The following is a 16,159-nucleotide window of genomic DNA, read 5'->3' on the forward strand; positions in this document are numbered from 1 at the left end:
AGATCATTTATAAAAATCAGGAAAAGGCTACTTAATATGTCAAACATTAATCACCCAAAAATAGGGGAAATGATATAAATGTAATTTTTTTATTTAATAAATCAAGACCATGTAAACATATCGGGCTTAGGAATCTCTTTTTTCTCACCACAAGACGCGCCAAAACACGTTTGAAACTGTCCGAGTTGACAGATAAACACGAGTGGGTATTTCGATGGTTTATTATTTATTACTGCATTACATCTCTCATTCTTCATTAATGTCATACTTTGATAATAATGAAAATAAATGCATTAAAACTTAAATATTATTAATATCTTAAAAACCATTATCACACAAGCATGGTCAGATGGACCGGTTTAAATAGCCTTGTAACATGATGTAATAGTGTCCTCCCGGTGTAATATTTGCCTTGATTCGTTAGAGTTTCAGACATGCACTACTTATTTCTTTAATTTTTATTGAATCAGTAAGGCATAGATTTTTTATTTGTTGTAGAACATGGCGACTGGGGATCTCACAAACAACATTAGAAAACTTCAGAAAGAACTGAAGTCAATGAAGTACCAGGAAACCCTGGACTTGAGTGGGTATGTGTTAAAGACATTCATTATCATGGACCTAATATGTCAAAGGTCATTTGTCATAGACAGAAAATTATAAGGTTCATTCAGGAAACCCTGGGTTGGAGTGGGTATATGTGTAAAAGAAATTCGTAGACCTAATATATGTCGACGTCATATGTCATTTATCATACACAGATAATTACAAGATTCATTCATGTTTAAATATTGAAATTATCACATTTTATGAACCTAGCCCATATAAGGAAAATGATGCCTCGAATTGACTTCGTTATTGGCTTTATGTGTTTTAGCTTGGCCCTGGGTAAGGCCTCTGCCTTGCTTCCTATCTACCACTACGCCTTCACCACTTACAGCTGTGCCATTGCTGAGCTGATTGCTGGCACAGACACTGAGTTATATACCAAGACAGACCTACGCTTCATGGAAGGATGCTACAAGGTTTATAAACATATGTTGTAGCTAGAATAGAATTCAAATTTATTGTTCAAATGCTTCAGTTCAAAATACCATGTACTTTGATATTGTAGATTTTGAGGGACTTGTTCCATTACAAACCTCCTATTACAAAGGAACAGTTTTTCAATAGTGGTTTTGTTGAGAGGAAAATCATTATGTGTACAGAAGTAATGAAGTTAATACAAAAGAAGAATAAGTCTCTCCAGCCCCCCAGAAAGGCCCCCACCACTACAACAAGTAACCTGGCTCAAATGATATCAACTAAGGTAATAATCTTCTCACCTGGTTCAGGTAATATACACTTTAATAGGCATTTGTTCCAGGTTATATCTACTAAGGTAAGTCTCTCAAGACTCTTGATTGCTCTAGGTGATACAATGTATTTACTAAGGTAAGTGTCTCTAGCTGCTCTGAAAAGCCCATACCATTTCAACAAGTTACATGGCCACGGTGGTATCTACTTGGGTTCAGCAAGTATCTCAGCCTCTCACCTGATCCAGATAATATCTCCTTAGGTACCAGCATTCCATCTGTTCCACTAAAAATCTCAGCTGTCCTCCTGGTCCATGTGATAGAACCATATTAACAAGAGCTTGGACTTTGGGTAGTTGTGTCAAACAGCAATGTGACGTAGGCCTGTCTATTTCATTGTAGGCCATTCAGTCATGGCTCTTTAAAATCAACAAGATTTGTCTGGCTTTTGAGCTAAGACTATGCAATGGGTGCATATTTCGCTTGAAACCGCATCATTTTAACTTGTTTTGAAGCAAAAAATAGATAGTTATGCTGTACTGAAAGTTCAAGCTCTTGTTAAAATGGTTCTACATGTACCAGTATTCAATTAGGAAAGTATTTCCAGTATCCCGTCTAATGTTGGTACAAGTGTACCGGTACAAATGTTAATAAGGTAACCATAGTTATATTTATAATGCATTACAGGCAAACAAACCCAAGGTGACAGATTTGACTCAAGTCAGACCAGGTCATCAGAGGTCAAGACCTAGATCCTCCACAGACAGTCTGCAGAGAGAGGGCACACTGCACACTCAGAGTGTGGTGTCCCCGCGGTCACTCACAGAGAATGACCAACCACAGGTTAAACAAGTTTACATTTTTAACTCCATACTGAACATCTGAATGTGAGGGAAAATTACACTGAAGGCAAAAATATTGATCAACGTCCTAATCTCAATATGTACATGTATTGAATATTGATAACATATACATTATATAAATATAAATGTATTATTATCTTTTATGTTAGTTGTATATATTTGCACAAAGTATTAAGTTATATTAGTGAATTTAGTTTTACCTGGTTGTTACAAACTGTGGCTTTATGATACAGGTTGTGAATGAGTTACTGCAGCCGGTAGGAAATATTCCCAGGCATGTGGCCCACCCACACCACAGGTCAGCTGAATGTGAGCCGACCAGAGAAGCTGACTCCTCATCGTCGTCCGAAGTCTCAGATATTGCCCTGGGGGATTATAATCAGAGGTCTCCCCCTGTCCATGTGGCCAGTGTGACCTCTCCTCCCAGGGTCACCAAGGAGGTGCTGCCCTCTGTTGGAGATGTGAGGGGATTTAACTGGGCAGTGGTGACTCCCAGCATTGCTAAAACAAAATCAACTTTGTCAAATCGAAGTGGTATGTTTTGTATTAAAAGGATTTTAATTGCAATATACATTGACATCAAGGGGATCAAAAATACCTTGTAGATCAGTTATAGCTAAGTAAAATTTTCTTCACAGTAATTTTTACATAAATGGGGAATGTAAGTAAACTTTGCATTGCATTAAAAAAATACTGATTTGGTTCTTCTATTGGTTCTTGTTTCAACGATCTTTTATTGCTTTAGATTATCCAGGTTCTCGGGTTTGTTTTGATGAGGAGGAGGATGATGACGACGAAGGCGATAATGATATAGAGACTGTCATGGCTGCCACTCCAGCACATTCCATTATGGAACCTCCACAGAATGGGGTTACAATGGCAACAGTTCAAGCCTCACCTGGCCCTTCTTCAAACACTCAGTCTGCACAGACTGGTCAGCAAATGTCAACTAATGAGACTCACATTCTTAAGGTGAATTACTGCAGGGAGTTACGGTATACTGTATAAAGGGTTATTTTCGCCCCATATTATTTTCTCCCTTCAATACTTGCAAACGGTTTCACCATGTCTTAAATTCGCTCAGACACGCTTGTGTATTAAAGAGATAACTTGGAATATTGGAATTCGCCCAGTCTTAAATTCGCCCGCTGACAACAAGGGCGAAACGGGCGAAAATAAAACGGGGGCGAATATTTCCCTGTATACAGTATTATTCAATTCCACATTTAAAATTTTAATGATTTCTTTGTTAGTTCTTCAGGCTGAAGTTTTAATTTCACATTTAATCTTTATTAAATGAAATCTTAATATAATTTAAAAAGAAGAGAAACTTTTACGATGGATTAATGTTCATTGAAAATTCAATGTGAAATGACTGACACAATTAGATTTATTCCACACCTACATAAATTTGGATGACAGCTATGGACTGGTTTCTTCATGTACATGTATGTCTCATTAATGTACATTCAATTAAAACATATCACCTGTGTTTAGGCAATAGAGCAGCTAACCAAATGTTTTGGGACATTGGAATCTGGCTTAACAAGGTCCATTGAGTCACTTAATGCTCGAATGATTCTTGTGGAGAATAGAGTTTCCATGATGGAAAACAAGGTACTAAGTTCTTCTTAATAGCCATTTACTCATACCAATAATTTCGCAATTAATCCATCAGACAGTGGATGAGACAATACCAATGCATGTTCTGTTGTCGAATGTAGTTACTAATCAGGTTCTAACTTGGAATACCTTTGATAGATTGAGATGGTTATGACAAATTCTCAAAGAACAGAACAGCCAGCACTCCAGTCTGTAAATCCTGGCAGGGAATATCGGCAAGTGTCAACAGCTTCTGCTCCAAGAAAGAGAGAACCGGTGGTAGTGCCACAGAGAACAGTGACCAATCAGGCAGCTAGTGCTCCAAGACAAAGAGAATCGGCCCTAACATCACAGACATCAGCAACTATCCAAGCAGGTATTTTGTATTCTTAATACATCTTACTTTAAGCAAGTACTTTATTCCACAAAAACAACATTATGTGTCCAATCACTAATGATGATTTACCAAACATTGACTGCAACAAAATGCAATATATCATTCTATTCAGCTAGAAATGTGTAAAGGTAAAACGTACAAACATATTTTTTTAGAAAGAGTTTATACTGTTGATGAATTATACGTTATGTTGGACACAATTTTGACTTATAAAATGTTCTTTCAGTCAAGAATACAAACATGTATCTCCAAAAACAACACCATTCAGATTGTCATTCTTATATTTACGGTAATAAAAGTAACACATTATGCAAAACACATACTGTATTTCTTTTCATTTAAGAAATTCCTATGAATGGATCACACCAGTTGAAAGATGATAAGGAATCTCAAATAGCAGCAACAAATAAATACAGCAAGAAGTCTCCAGAGTTGAAGGGCCCTCCATCACAATCCGCACTGTACGACGAGTCGACCCTGGTCATGTTCTCACCGATCCGTCATGTGGCAGGTTCCTCCATCCATCAACAGACACCTGAATCCACTTTCTGTTCTACAAACATCGATCCTAACGACCCCCGACTCTCCAGTACCCCCGCCCGAGGTACAGCGGAGATGGACACACAGCTAGTACTAGGGGAGTCCATGAACCTCCAAAGCGGGGACATGAGTACACAGGACCAAGTCAGCAGAATAAAAAATCTGTAAGTCTCAAGTGTTATTAATGTTTATAACTTTTCTATTTGTGTGAATCTGTTTAAGTGATTTTTTATTTTTTAAGTTGTTAAAATATAATGACGGACATAATTTTTTTGGCATTACACTTTTTGCCTTATGAAAAACTTCAAAAAGATCACCAATATATAGAAAAATATACATTCACTATAAAAATTAAGGATTTATAAGAGTTACACCTACGGTTTTTAAATTCAATATATTGATAAAGCAAGAGGTTAACCTGAACCAGGTAGATTTTGCGATGAATTTTTCTTTTGACTAAAGACAAAAGATTAACCTTTTTTTTGCCAACAAATCTGTTACATGTCTGTGTGCATGCATTTTTTGCCAACAAATCTGTTACATGTCTGTGTGCATGCACACATTAGGTTGTTAAAATTTTACAAAGACTTAACATGACACCCAGCATACAATGTGTCTCTTTTTCATTTACAGATTCAAGTCAACAGAAATAATGTTGAAGCAGTGATATAATGAATATTCACATTATTATAGATATATTAATTTATTTTGCAGTCCATTGTCCTATCTGTTTCACTATGGACAAATTAATACCTCAAGTGTCATACTTTCATGTTAGAATAAATCATGTTCAAAGAAGAGAATAGATCTTTTGTTATTATTTTTACTAAAACTATTTGAAATATGTTGGAACTTGTGCTTTTTAAAATAAGAGTTGAAAAAACAACAACTGAGAGGAAACATTTTTATAATTTTTAATTAAAAAAAAAATAGTTACATGTACAAAATATAATAATACTGTTTTACACTAAGTGGAGGAAGACATACTCTGTTCCAGGCTCATATATTCTATTTTATGACAGATGTGCATCTTTATCAAGGACTTGAAATAGATTTTAAGTAATTTGGTGTATTATTTTGAAAACTTCTCTATTATTTGTTACGAAAAATTTCAGATCTATGATAAAAATCAACATCACATGGAGGTACATGTACTTAAAAGATATTGTTTTACCTGAATATTTGTATATATACTAGTACACTTATTTGATAAGAGTTTATCAAAATCTTTTTTTTTTATTTTGTTACTAAAAGCAAAGTTTTGAGAGAATTTTGCCAAGTGAAATCTTTTTCAGTCAGGATTAACTAAAAGTTTGTAATAATCAATCAAAATTCCCAATATTGGATTCCTTGAAATACTGAAAGCAAAATGCATGTATCCAACATTCAACACTATGTGGTTTTCCTGAGCTTTTCACTAGAAATTTCATTAAGTTCTATAAACCTCTTTAATTCTAATGGTGGTACTGGTGATGTAATGGTTAAGCCCATTGCACTTAAAACACTGTCAGGACTAGCCCCTTTCACTACCATCTTGACCAGAGCTATAGCTGAGACAAAATTAGTCTTTGTTTCTATTATCTTATGCTCCACGTAAAATGCCTTGGAGTCCCAGTAAAGTACCTACAAAAAAGAAGATAAAAATGTTTTCTTTCATTCACGTTGGATTCAAAAACATTTTTATTTTTACACGAATGAGGAAAACCTCAATTAAAGTAGTTTTAATGTATCAGTAGACAGGTACATGCATTTTAAACATATGCAAGTCAACAACCAGTAATGAAATGAACAAACTGATGCATTTATAATTACTTTTGATCTTATCTGGAAAAAGTCCAAAAACTGTAGAGATTTTCTGTATCTTATGGTACTTCCTCCATTGATGATAGATGCTTTCAACTTTCTTAGTCCTTTCCATATGTTCTTTTCCAAAAAGAACTTCATCCTAGCAAAATCACATTCTCTGAGATAGCGAGAATTGTTCATGTGCCAGTTGGCATCTAAGTCACTAGTCCAACAGATTCCTGAAATAAATTTATTGTTATTCGGTCAGGAGATGGTATAATTAAATGAGTGGGGTTTATAACTATGAAAATATGATTGCATGTGTATTTTGTATCGTTAGGTCTACCTGATATATGGTCAACAGAAAATGTAAACCACTCTCTCTCACACACACACACACTCTCTCTCTCTCCGTACATATGACAATGGATAACGTATACAAGACAACCTCTAGGAAATGAATTTTAGTAAATTTTAAATATGCCTATAAATACACAGTATATAAAGGGCTCCGCCCCCCGTGTTTTGACTTAAGTTTTCTAGTATTCATTATCTGTATTACATGTACCATTTATAACGCTGTCCTCTAAGATGTGCATTCGCTTAATTCCTGTCAATATGTATAACAGTAGCGTTGTTATAATTCTTATGAAGTAAGCAACATCAAATAAGGCAAATGCTGCTGCAGTGATGACAAGGTAAACAAACATTTTTATTTCACATCAACATCAACCATTCCAACTGAACCCTAAAATTAGAATTAGATCGGATAAAATATGTTGTTTCCGGAAAACAGTATCGGATGCAGCGCAGTTAATAGAACTTGCGTTTATCAACTTCAAAGATTGAAAAAATATTTTTTTTTTCTGAAGAAAGAAAATATGCATAGATTTGATCTATAACAAAAGTCAAACATATTCTTTAAAAAAAAATCTTAAAATTAATCTTACAATTTTCCTTTGTCTCTGACGAATTGAAATAGAATAGAATGGTTTTCTTATTTTTCTATCATATTACTCGATTTCTTCTTCTTTCAATACAGTTCATCCCTCGGTTGGCCGAGTATTGTCGAACTCTGTACATGCGCGCAGCGGCGAAGGACTGTACACTTAAAAGAGTTCTTTTTACAGGTTAAAACAGGGTTAAAAACGGTGTTCGACTTATTCCGCCAAGTGGATCCCCTCCAGCGTTGGTAAGATTACTAGTGTGTCTGTCAAGGTATTCCATAGGCGGATGGCTGAGGGGAAGAAGGAATACTGGTGAGTCTTGATCCGGGACTGTGGCACGATGAATCTCATGGAATGTCCTCTGGTTGTGGTGGTAATAACTGAGGTCAGGTAGACTTGAGATGGAATTGCAACCAGGTTATATACTATCCTGTACATCATGATCAATTTCATGTTTTGGCGTCGTTGTTGCAGTAACGGCCAGTTTAGGTCTTTTATCATCTTTGATACGCTGCTGTAAGTTGAGAAGTCCCCATTGACAAAACGTGCCGCTCTGCGTTGGACCTGTTCCAATTTGTCAATGTTTTGTTTGGTATATGGGTCCCATATTGTGGCAGCGTATTCGACGTTAGGTCTGACAAGGGTAGTATAACACTGGGCTTTTACTTTCTTGCTACAGCTGCTGATGTTGCGTCGCAGGAAGGCACAGGTGGAGTTTGCCTTCTTGGTTATGATGTCGATATGTTTGTTCCATGTCATGTTGGTGCTGAAGGTTAGGCCCAGGTATTTAGCATGGGATACATGAGCTAATATCTTTCCATGGATCATGGTACACATGTGATCTCTTGTTGGTTATGTTGATCACCTCACACTTGTCTGGGTTGAATTTCATAAGCCAGGTTTGTTCCCATCTTTGAAGAGTGTCCAGGTCTTTTTGGAGTTCTTTAGCATCCTCTATACTGTTGATAGTTCGGTATAAGAGACAATCGTCAGCAAATAGTCTGGCTGTTGATGATATGTTCTCTGGCATGTCGTTTATGAACAGAAGAAATAGTAGCGGTCCCAGTACAGTTCCTTGAGGGACGCCTGATGTTACGTTCGATGACGTTGAATGCTCTCCTTCTAAGACTACTTCTTGTTTTCGTTCTCCCAGAAAGTCGCTGATCCAGTTATTAAGGTTATCTCTAATGCCGTAATGTTTAATTTTTTTTTTGCTTATATACTATATAAATAACACTTCAGACATGATAAATGATTAATTTACGTCATATTCTGGTTGACTTTTTTAATACATGGCATAATGCACTAATTAAAGAATCTGTTTTTATCAATAGCATGCGTGTGGGTAAATGGGGGGGGGGGGGTCTGTTCGTTCGCTCTAAAACACGTTCGCCCTTGACGCCGTTCGCTCTAGTTTTCGTTCGCCCTAGGTCCGTTCGCTCTTGACGCCGTTCGCACTGTGTCCGTTCGCCTTAATTTTATATAGGATTAATTAATTTATATATTTTTGTGTATTCTGGTCAATTTAAACATTTTGAAAGATACAAATATGATTAATGAAAACAATACCGCCCTTAATCTCTACTTCTACATAATAATCACCATGGATGACAGTAGTTTGATACAGTTACATGTTCCACTTCCGTATATATCTCATTTAGAGATCAAAGGATTGTGTTATGTAAATTCTTTAAAGATAGAATAGGTGAAAATCATCTGCTAAGCTTCTGAATGAGCCAATTAAAGTCTCAAATTCTTTAATTGTTTAAAAAAAACCAAGCGAATCATTATTAAAACAGACAATTTACGGCAATAAAATTTTACAATTACTTATACAAATTACGTCTTTTTTGATGAAAGAAAAACATATTAAAAATTAATATAAGTTAACAAGTTTTAAGTTAAAAGTAAATGAAATAACTGATGATATGTTTTTTTTTTATAAACAAGGAGCGAACGAGGTTTAAGGCGAACGATTATTTGGGCAAACGATAATTATAGAGCGAAGGGACCTAGAGCGAACGGACTAAGGCGAACATGTGGATAGGGCGAGCGCACCCGATACCTCTGTGCCATACCCTGGGATTTACATAACCATTGCATATCAAATTTATTTTTTATAATTTCAGCTAAACCACTAGTCCTCCATGTGTTTTTCTTAAATGTGATTTAAAATTTTTTTAAATGTCACGAGGTGCCCTTTAACCCTATATATAACCTTGCAGATTTAGCAGATTTCTTCTTCTTCAAAGTTCTATGTGTCTTAAGGTAGGTCCCTACTCAAGATTTTTGTTGTTAAAGTAAGTTTTTTTTTCATTAATCAAGTAGAATAATACCTTACGTTATAAAAAAGCCCCAAAAATACATTTACTTTTATCACTAGAGTCTCCAGAAGATGCATACCCCCTTCATCGATCACATGATTTCAACCAAAATCATTATTTGGCTAATATTAAAAAAATATCAAAGCAAAAAAAAGATTCAAATGTTTTATTTAATCATTAATAATGTAAGAAAGTAATAGCAAGTGTGATTATCATTATTTGATTGATTAAAATTGAATTTTTAAATGAAATGTTACAAAACTGCTATTTCAAAATTTTTACATAATTTCACATTTTTTAACTTATCTTAAAAATTTTATGGTTACACACCATTTTTTAAACTTTAAAATATTAGATTTATGTCTACTGCAACTAAAAGGCAAAAAAAATATAGTACTTCACATGCTTCTTTTTTTTTCTACGACCGTGGAACACATATACCCCCTTATCAAATGCAGCTAAAAAAGTGTCACGAACGCAATTTAAAAATACATCAGAAAACAGCATTTTATTTCTTTGCTTTAATAAACCCTAAAATTCTTCTTTCAAAACTACATGTATTGAGTACAAATTAATTTTTTGGATAAACAGTACCTTTCCTCTGCATATATAAACACAAACGTACTAAAATCTCACTACAAAAATTCACGATTTCCAACTATTGGACTCAATAAGATCAAAACATTTATATACTTGTAGACATTATTTACACTTGACTGCTTCTATCAAATTCAGAATTATCAATTTTAAAACATTAAAAATTAGGGCAAAAAACGGTAAATCTGAACAAATATCGTTTTCGATTTTAAAGCTTCTGAGTAGGGATCCACCTTAAGTGTTTTCAAAGAGTTCTAATATGTCTAGTAAAGTGTCTTTAAAGAGTTAGTTGTTTGTATTCAATTTTCTCTTCTCAGCTGCAATAGTGGTATTTTGATGTGAGCTGTACAAAGAATATTTCAAAAGTTCACATACAAATCCAAATAGTCACCACACAACCGTTTTGTTAATATTTTGGTAGAAATGTGTTTTTTTCATCAGGTATTTAGAAAGCCCATTTGTATGTTTCTAGTGAGAATTACACTTTTCTAAAGATATCAAACTTTTAATCAAAGGCTCAGCTCACTTATTTAGGACAGCTATTTCAAATTAATATTCAATATAGCCTTCACACAATTTACAATTTCAATTGGTTTGTTTTGTTTTCATATACAAATACAAAAAGTATATTTCATTGAATACATAGATATTTTAATGCTTCATTTACAATGTCATGAGACCTTTTTACAACCTTCTGTACAGTTTACATGTATGGTAAATTGTACTCCAATAATGATGTAAAATATGTAATAGGTAAAGTACATGTACTTAAATTGCCCAAAGGTATTCATAATAATGCCTCATATCAAAATGTGACAAATTCATTCTTAAGTCTTCAGCTTCTAATGCCATTATCACATCCGTCCCATTGACAGTTTCTCCTGAAAGCGTTTTTGGATCGCTACAGCGGTGTCCACATATCTCTCCACACAGTTCACGATACAACTCTCCGTCTTGCCATCAAACTTGGCAGACATTGAGCCAACACACATGTCCCAACACATCTCACTCTTCTGGAATATTTCCTGTTGAATCTTGCCTTTTTGGCGCTCCAGCTGAAATAAAGAGTTCATTTAATTTCTTTCATCATAGTGTATTGTACAGTCTACTTGAGATTCTGGATAATCAAAGCAAACTACATTAAGTGCAGTTATTATGGACTCATTTGATATTGCCATGAACGATGTTTTTAGTTTTACCTCTAGATCTTGTGCAAGTTGCTGATCTATTTGTCCAGAATCCATGGTATCTGTAAAGTTAACATAATATCAATTATTTAATTTAAAACGTGTAAAGATAATCAACACAACTATTAAATAATAAGATTCAACAGAATGCCATAAAAAAAACTCGTTATTTTTAATAAATATCTGCAGGAGATACTAATGAAACCAGTAGAGTTTTGAATTCGCATTCTGTTTTGTTTTTTTTAAATATGAATTACTCCCTAATACAGTTAGTATATTTAAGTCTACATGCATGCAAGATATCTACTTAGTATCCATTTCAACCTTTTGTGAATAAAACTGTTTATTTTATAACTGATTAATTCCTAGCTCTCTGATTGACTCATATCCAACTGTGATGAGTGTCTAAAAAAACCCAGAATGTTATATTCACCCACACGTGACCTAGGATGTCAAAATAACATTTGATTTTCTCTACATTGGACTAAAAGTGGATTGTCCAATGAAATTTCATGTTTCTCAATTTGTTCAGCTATGGCTTCAAACTAAAATCTTTGCTTGATAATACTCAATTTAATATGTCTGTATCAACTCGTCGCTGAATCTTAAAATCAAAGGCCTGAAGGGCCATAATGGCTTACGGGTTTGATATGACTATATTTACATGGATCGAGTGTGATTCCCTCTATTTCTAACGGAAACTTTAGTTTTAGAGGCTGACCTTCACAAGCTTTTAAAAGAAATATAGATTCACAAGGCAGTTCTAACACCTTCTGTTTTATTTTTTTCCCTTTGTACAGAGATAAACTCTTTGGAGGGGGGGGGGGGGGGGGGGGCAAGAAACAGGCAGAACAATGCAATTACAGCAAATTTGTTTTGACACCAAATTTAATTAAAATTAATTACTGCACTATAACTTTGCAGTCAGTCTCTTCACATGATATGTGTACACAGTCATTTTCAGAGGCATACTATACGATGTCTCTGTTATAGTAATGTGACATCGCTTCCGTATGTGACTTGCAATCAAGCTTAACTGCATATTGTTTTCTTATTTGAGTACATTTGGTATCAAGTTTCCAATATTTTTACAACAAATAAACAGTTCAATCATAGCACAACCAAGGTAAGTCCATCGAGGGAACACTGTGCTAATTTTAGATCTTGGAAAATCCCCAACATTCGATAATGGCGGAGGTGTCGAAGAAGGCACATTATATTAAAACAAGTAGTAATTGCCCCTCTATTTATGCATTTATTACCGATTTATAATCCCAGTTTCAATATATCTCAATCATAAGTTCAGTTCTTCAACTTTCCCCCTTGCTGAGATCGATGTCGGTCGAAGTTATCGACACTCTCTGCGGGTGCAAACGTTTTTATGAAGATTGAACGAAATAACGACAACTTTACATTTACTTATCACTGTTAGGATCTGAAATAATTGGGAAAAGATTTTTTGCTTATAATACAAGTAAGTATGCATAGCGGAAAGCATGGCGGCACTGTGTGATGCATGGCGGGGGCCTATACGGCCTAGGGAAAACACTGCAGTTAATATTCATTCGCGTTAGATTTCGAGTTTGTTTAAATAAAGTCAATTCATATTGGTTACAAAAACATAAGTGCTAATAACATATGGAAAATAAAATCTTGCTTAAATATATTTATTATGAACAACAAACAGTTAACTTTGCAACAAACGAATAGAACTATTTTTTGTCGCGAATGTTCAGATAACTGAACTCTTTGCCGTAAAGATTATCCGGCAACTAGATGGCCGTAAGCCATAATAATATAATTATTGCTGGGTTATTTTATCAATACGATGATTTAGCTACCCGCGTAGTACAAATTCACCTAACATCCTACTCGGTGAATATTATACTTTTTGGGTAGCTAAATCATCATATTGACCTTAAAAAAAGTAATAATTGTATATTGTCACTCCAACTTTGTATTGAATAGTGTTTTATTTTGTGCAATTTTTTCCCTTCTTCCCTTGCAAAAAGTTTTGCCCTGTCTTGAATTTGACCATATAAGTTATGTTTAAAGAGAGATAATTTGAGACGTTAGAATTTGTCTAGTCTTAATTTCCCTTTGACAACGAGGGTGAAATGTGCGAAAATAAAATGGGGCGAATATTTCCTTACACAGTTTGAAATTATACATGTATATATCGTATTGTATTGTTTATTGGTCAACAGCTGTACAGCTCATAGACATATACAATTAATATACACATGTTACAATACATATACTGGTCAGTTGAAAAAGGCAAGTTTATACATGAAGTTTTCTGATTACAAAAGCATTCTTAATATATTTACCTAAATTGCACAAATCTTTAACATTTTGTGTTGACAATAATATAATTAATTTAAAGACAGAGGGTTTAATATAATAAAACTTCTTAAGGAATTTTTCTCTTAAGTTACAGTAATAGGGACATTTCAATATAAAATGATATTCATTTTCTATATCTAAAGTACATAGAGGACATAAAGGAACATTGTTATATCTGCCAGTTTCGATGGTAAGACAATGAGATGATATATCAGAGGAGATTATATATTATCCTTTCGCCTTATTCAATTTTAAAAGCTTATTGATCTATTGATAAAATTCCAGAGCCCTGTGATGTAACAATGATAATTCAGAGCCCTGTGATGTAATAATGATCAGCATCACAACAAGTAATCTCAGCACGATGCGTCAAAACTGAATTTGACTGAATTCAGACATTAAAGGACTAAGTGCGGTTTTATGCAATTTTTGCCCCCCAAAATCAAAGTTTTAGAAAGAGCTTTAAAATAAGGTGAAAGATAGTTAAAATCATATTGGAAATAAAGGTGTAAAAGGTTATCACCACAGTGACGTCATAATGTAGAAATGACGTCATGAATATTGCATTATTTTGATAAATCGATGTTTCGTAGCAAAATATGGATGTTTTCCGATGGTTTTTCGACTGGGAAACATCGAGCGCAGGCTTGCTCAAGTACCATATTTTAGTATAATGTGTATAACTATCTGAAGAAAAACATATGTTAAAATCTCACTTGAGCAGACCTGTGCTCTATACTTCCGAATGCAAAATATAGAGCAAAAATGAGAATATTTTCATTTGTTTGCAAATTTGCGGGAATTGGGCCATTTAGGTGACGTCATAGATACACAGCGAAAGAGCAATGACGACTAAAATCATTATTATAGTTATAGGCATCCTCTATACAATAATTTGTGAAGATTTTATTTTTATACGATACTATTTAAAAATTGGTTAAAATTGGGGGCAGATATTTGACCATACCGCACATAGTCCTTTGACTTACGTCTCTTGCGATGAATCTCGCTGGCATTACAAAACAAGTTGCTATATTAAAATGAAAATGTACAGAATTAGCTGCAGGTCTGAAGCTCCCGGTCTGAAAAAATTTGGATGGAGGACCTGGGAGCTACAGGGCCACCCATTGAAAAAATTGTATATTTATTGCGCAGAAAAACGTGTGCTAGTTTTGGACTGATTTACCTTATTAATATGCAAATTCTGTGAAAACAATTAGTACCATTAAATTCTTCATGCAACTTACTACTGATATCGCCTCTTTATTTGCCTCAGACTTTCTCCGAAACATGCTACCGACTTCGGAAAATCACGTATGTTGAATTTACACCGAGATCGAGAGTCACCATTTTTACATGTAAACATTAACAAAGTGCACCACATGAATTTACCGGACTGGTGATGGTGTTTAAAAGACTATCCGAGGCAAGTGAAGAGATGATATCAGACCTGCAACTAGTACAGAATGAATGATATTTCTAGATCCAAAAAAAATAGTAGACTATGTCAATATACAAGGAAAATCATTGGGTAAATCCTACGTCATTTTTACTGCCAATTAATTTAATGACCAGACAAAAGAAATTTAGCTCTCTCTTTTGTAGATCTTTTAGAGAGGTCCAGATTGTATCTAGATGGAGCCCTGCCTAATACAAAACGCTTTAGCATTATTGTTCATTGCGCTTGATTCATAAATAGATAAAAAATGGTGAACTTAAATTATTGCGTCAACCATACACATAGATGGATGTAAAATAAATTCGAGTTGATCTCATGTCTCAGCCCTATTGTTCATTGCGCTTGAAAAGATAAAAAATAGCAAACTTAAATATTTGCGTCAACCATACACAGAGATGAATGTAAAGTAAATTCGAGTTGATCTCATGTCTCATACACGTAAATTCTCAGACAAGTAAATTCCATCTCATGCCTGTGACGTGAGATCAGCTCGAATTTACTTTACATCCATCTCTGTGTATGGTTGACGCAATAGTTCAAGTTTTTTGGGTTTTTTTTATAACCTTTTCAAGCGCAATGAACAATGGAGCTAAACCGTTTTTGTATTTCCCTCTACCAATAATGAATCGATAAGAAATTAAATTATATAGCCTAAATAATACTTACGACAATAATATTCAGATATTAATAAGCACGTGTGACCTTCCGTATTATTTTTTTTCTAAATTTGAATTTCGAACCCGATCTAAATATTTTTCGTTGTTAGTTTTTAATGATTTTTCTTTTGTAATACTGATTGTAGCCTTTTAAAATGTTT

The 16,159-nt window shown here is 34.3% G+C and overlaps 3 protein-coding genes across 4 annotated transcripts; 1 reads left to right on the forward strand and 2 right to left on the reverse strand.

Annotated features, from left to right (window-relative positions):
* Positions 1-78: 78 nt before the first annotated feature.
* On the forward strand, positions 79-5,500 carry LOC128192438 (uncharacterized). 2 transcript variants are annotated; one of them, XM_052865097.1, is made up of 11 exons: positions 79-202; positions 499-590; positions 878-1,025; positions 1,115-1,309; positions 1,983-2,138; positions 2,392-2,692; positions 2,904-3,130; positions 3,656-3,775; positions 3,920-4,136; positions 4,501-4,861; positions 5,331-5,500. In XM_052865097.1, the coding sequence occupies exons 2-11, from the start codon at positions 502-504 to the stop codon at positions 5,362-5,364; spliced, it is 1,848 nt and encodes a 615-aa protein (XP_052721057.1). In that variant the 5' UTR covers positions 79-202; positions 499-501; the 3' UTR covers positions 5,365-5,500. The 2 variants fall into 2 exon arrangements, with proteins under 2 accessions (XP_052721057.1, XP_052721058.1); XM_052865098.1 differs by lacking the exon at positions 79-202 and adding an exon at positions 380-398.
* Positions 5,501-5,595: 95 nt separating this feature from the next.
* Positions 5,596-7,450, reverse strand: LOC128192441 (protein THEM6-like). The gene is made up of 4 exons (XM_052865104.1): positions 7,433-7,450; positions 7,051-7,230; positions 6,510-6,721; positions 5,596-6,320 (listed from the first exon to the last, which is right to left on the reverse strand). The coding sequence occupies exons 2-4, from the start codon at positions 7,190-7,192 to the stop codon at positions 6,090-6,092; spliced, it is 585 nt and encodes a 194-aa protein (XP_052721064.1). The 5' UTR covers positions 7,193-7,230; positions 7,433-7,450; the 3' UTR covers positions 5,596-6,089.
* Positions 7,451-10,979: 3,529 nt separating this feature from the next.
* On the reverse strand, positions 10,980-15,674 carry LOC128157360 (mitochondrial import inner membrane translocase subunit Tim8-like). Its single transcript, XM_052819862.1, has 4 exons — positions 15,622-15,674; positions 14,873-14,913; positions 11,550-11,599; positions 10,980-11,405 (listed from the first exon to the last, which is right to left on the reverse strand). The coding sequence occupies exons 1-4, from the start codon at positions 15,657-15,659 to the stop codon at positions 11,205-11,207; spliced, it is 330 nt and encodes a 109-aa protein (XP_052675822.1). The 5' UTR covers positions 15,660-15,674; the 3' UTR covers positions 10,980-11,204.
* Positions 15,675-16,159: the final 485 nt, after the last annotated feature.

Source organism: Crassostrea angulata, chromosome 7 (genome assembly GCF_025612915.1).
Source record: "Crassostrea angulata isolate pt1a10 chromosome 7, ASM2561291v2, whole genome shotgun sequence".
NCBI classification, from domain to species: domain Eukaryota; kingdom Metazoa; phylum Mollusca; class Bivalvia; order Ostreida; family Ostreidae; genus Magallana; species Magallana angulata.

Coding starts and splice junctions, on each gene's coding strand:
- LOC128192438 (XM_052865097.1), top strand. CDS start 502: ATGGCGACTGGGGATCTCACAAACAACATTAGAAAACTTCAGAAAGAA. Junction 591..877: donor GAAACCCTGGACTTGAGTGG/GTATGTGTTAAA, acceptor TATGTGTTTTAG/CTTGGCCCTGGGTAAGGCCT. Junction 1,026..1,114: donor TCATGGAAGGATGCTACAAG/GTTTATAAACAT, acceptor TTGATATTGTAG/ATTTTGAGGGACTTGTTCCA.
- LOC128192441 (XM_052865104.1), bottom strand. CDS start 7,192: ATGTTTGTTTACCTTGTCATCACTGCAGCAGCATTTGCCTTATTTGAT. Junction 6,722..7,050: donor AGAGGACAGCGTTATAAATG/GTACATGTAATA, acceptor AATTTATTTCAG/GAATCTGTTGGACTAGTGAC. Junction 6,321..6,509: donor TTTTCCAGATAAGATCAAAA/GTAATTATAAAT, acceptor TCTTTTTTGTAG/GTACTTTACTGGGACTCCAA.
- LOC128157360 (XM_052819862.1), bottom strand. CDS start 15,659: ATGAGATCAACTCGAATTTATTTTACATCCATCTATGT. Junction 14,914..15,621: donor TATTTTACATCCATCTATGT/GTATGGTTGACG, acceptor ATTTTAATATAG/CAACTTGTTTTGTAATGCCA. Junction 11,600..14,872: donor CGAGATTCATCGCAAGAGAC/GTAAGTCAAAGG, acceptor TTAACTTTACAG/ATACCATGGATTCTGGACAA.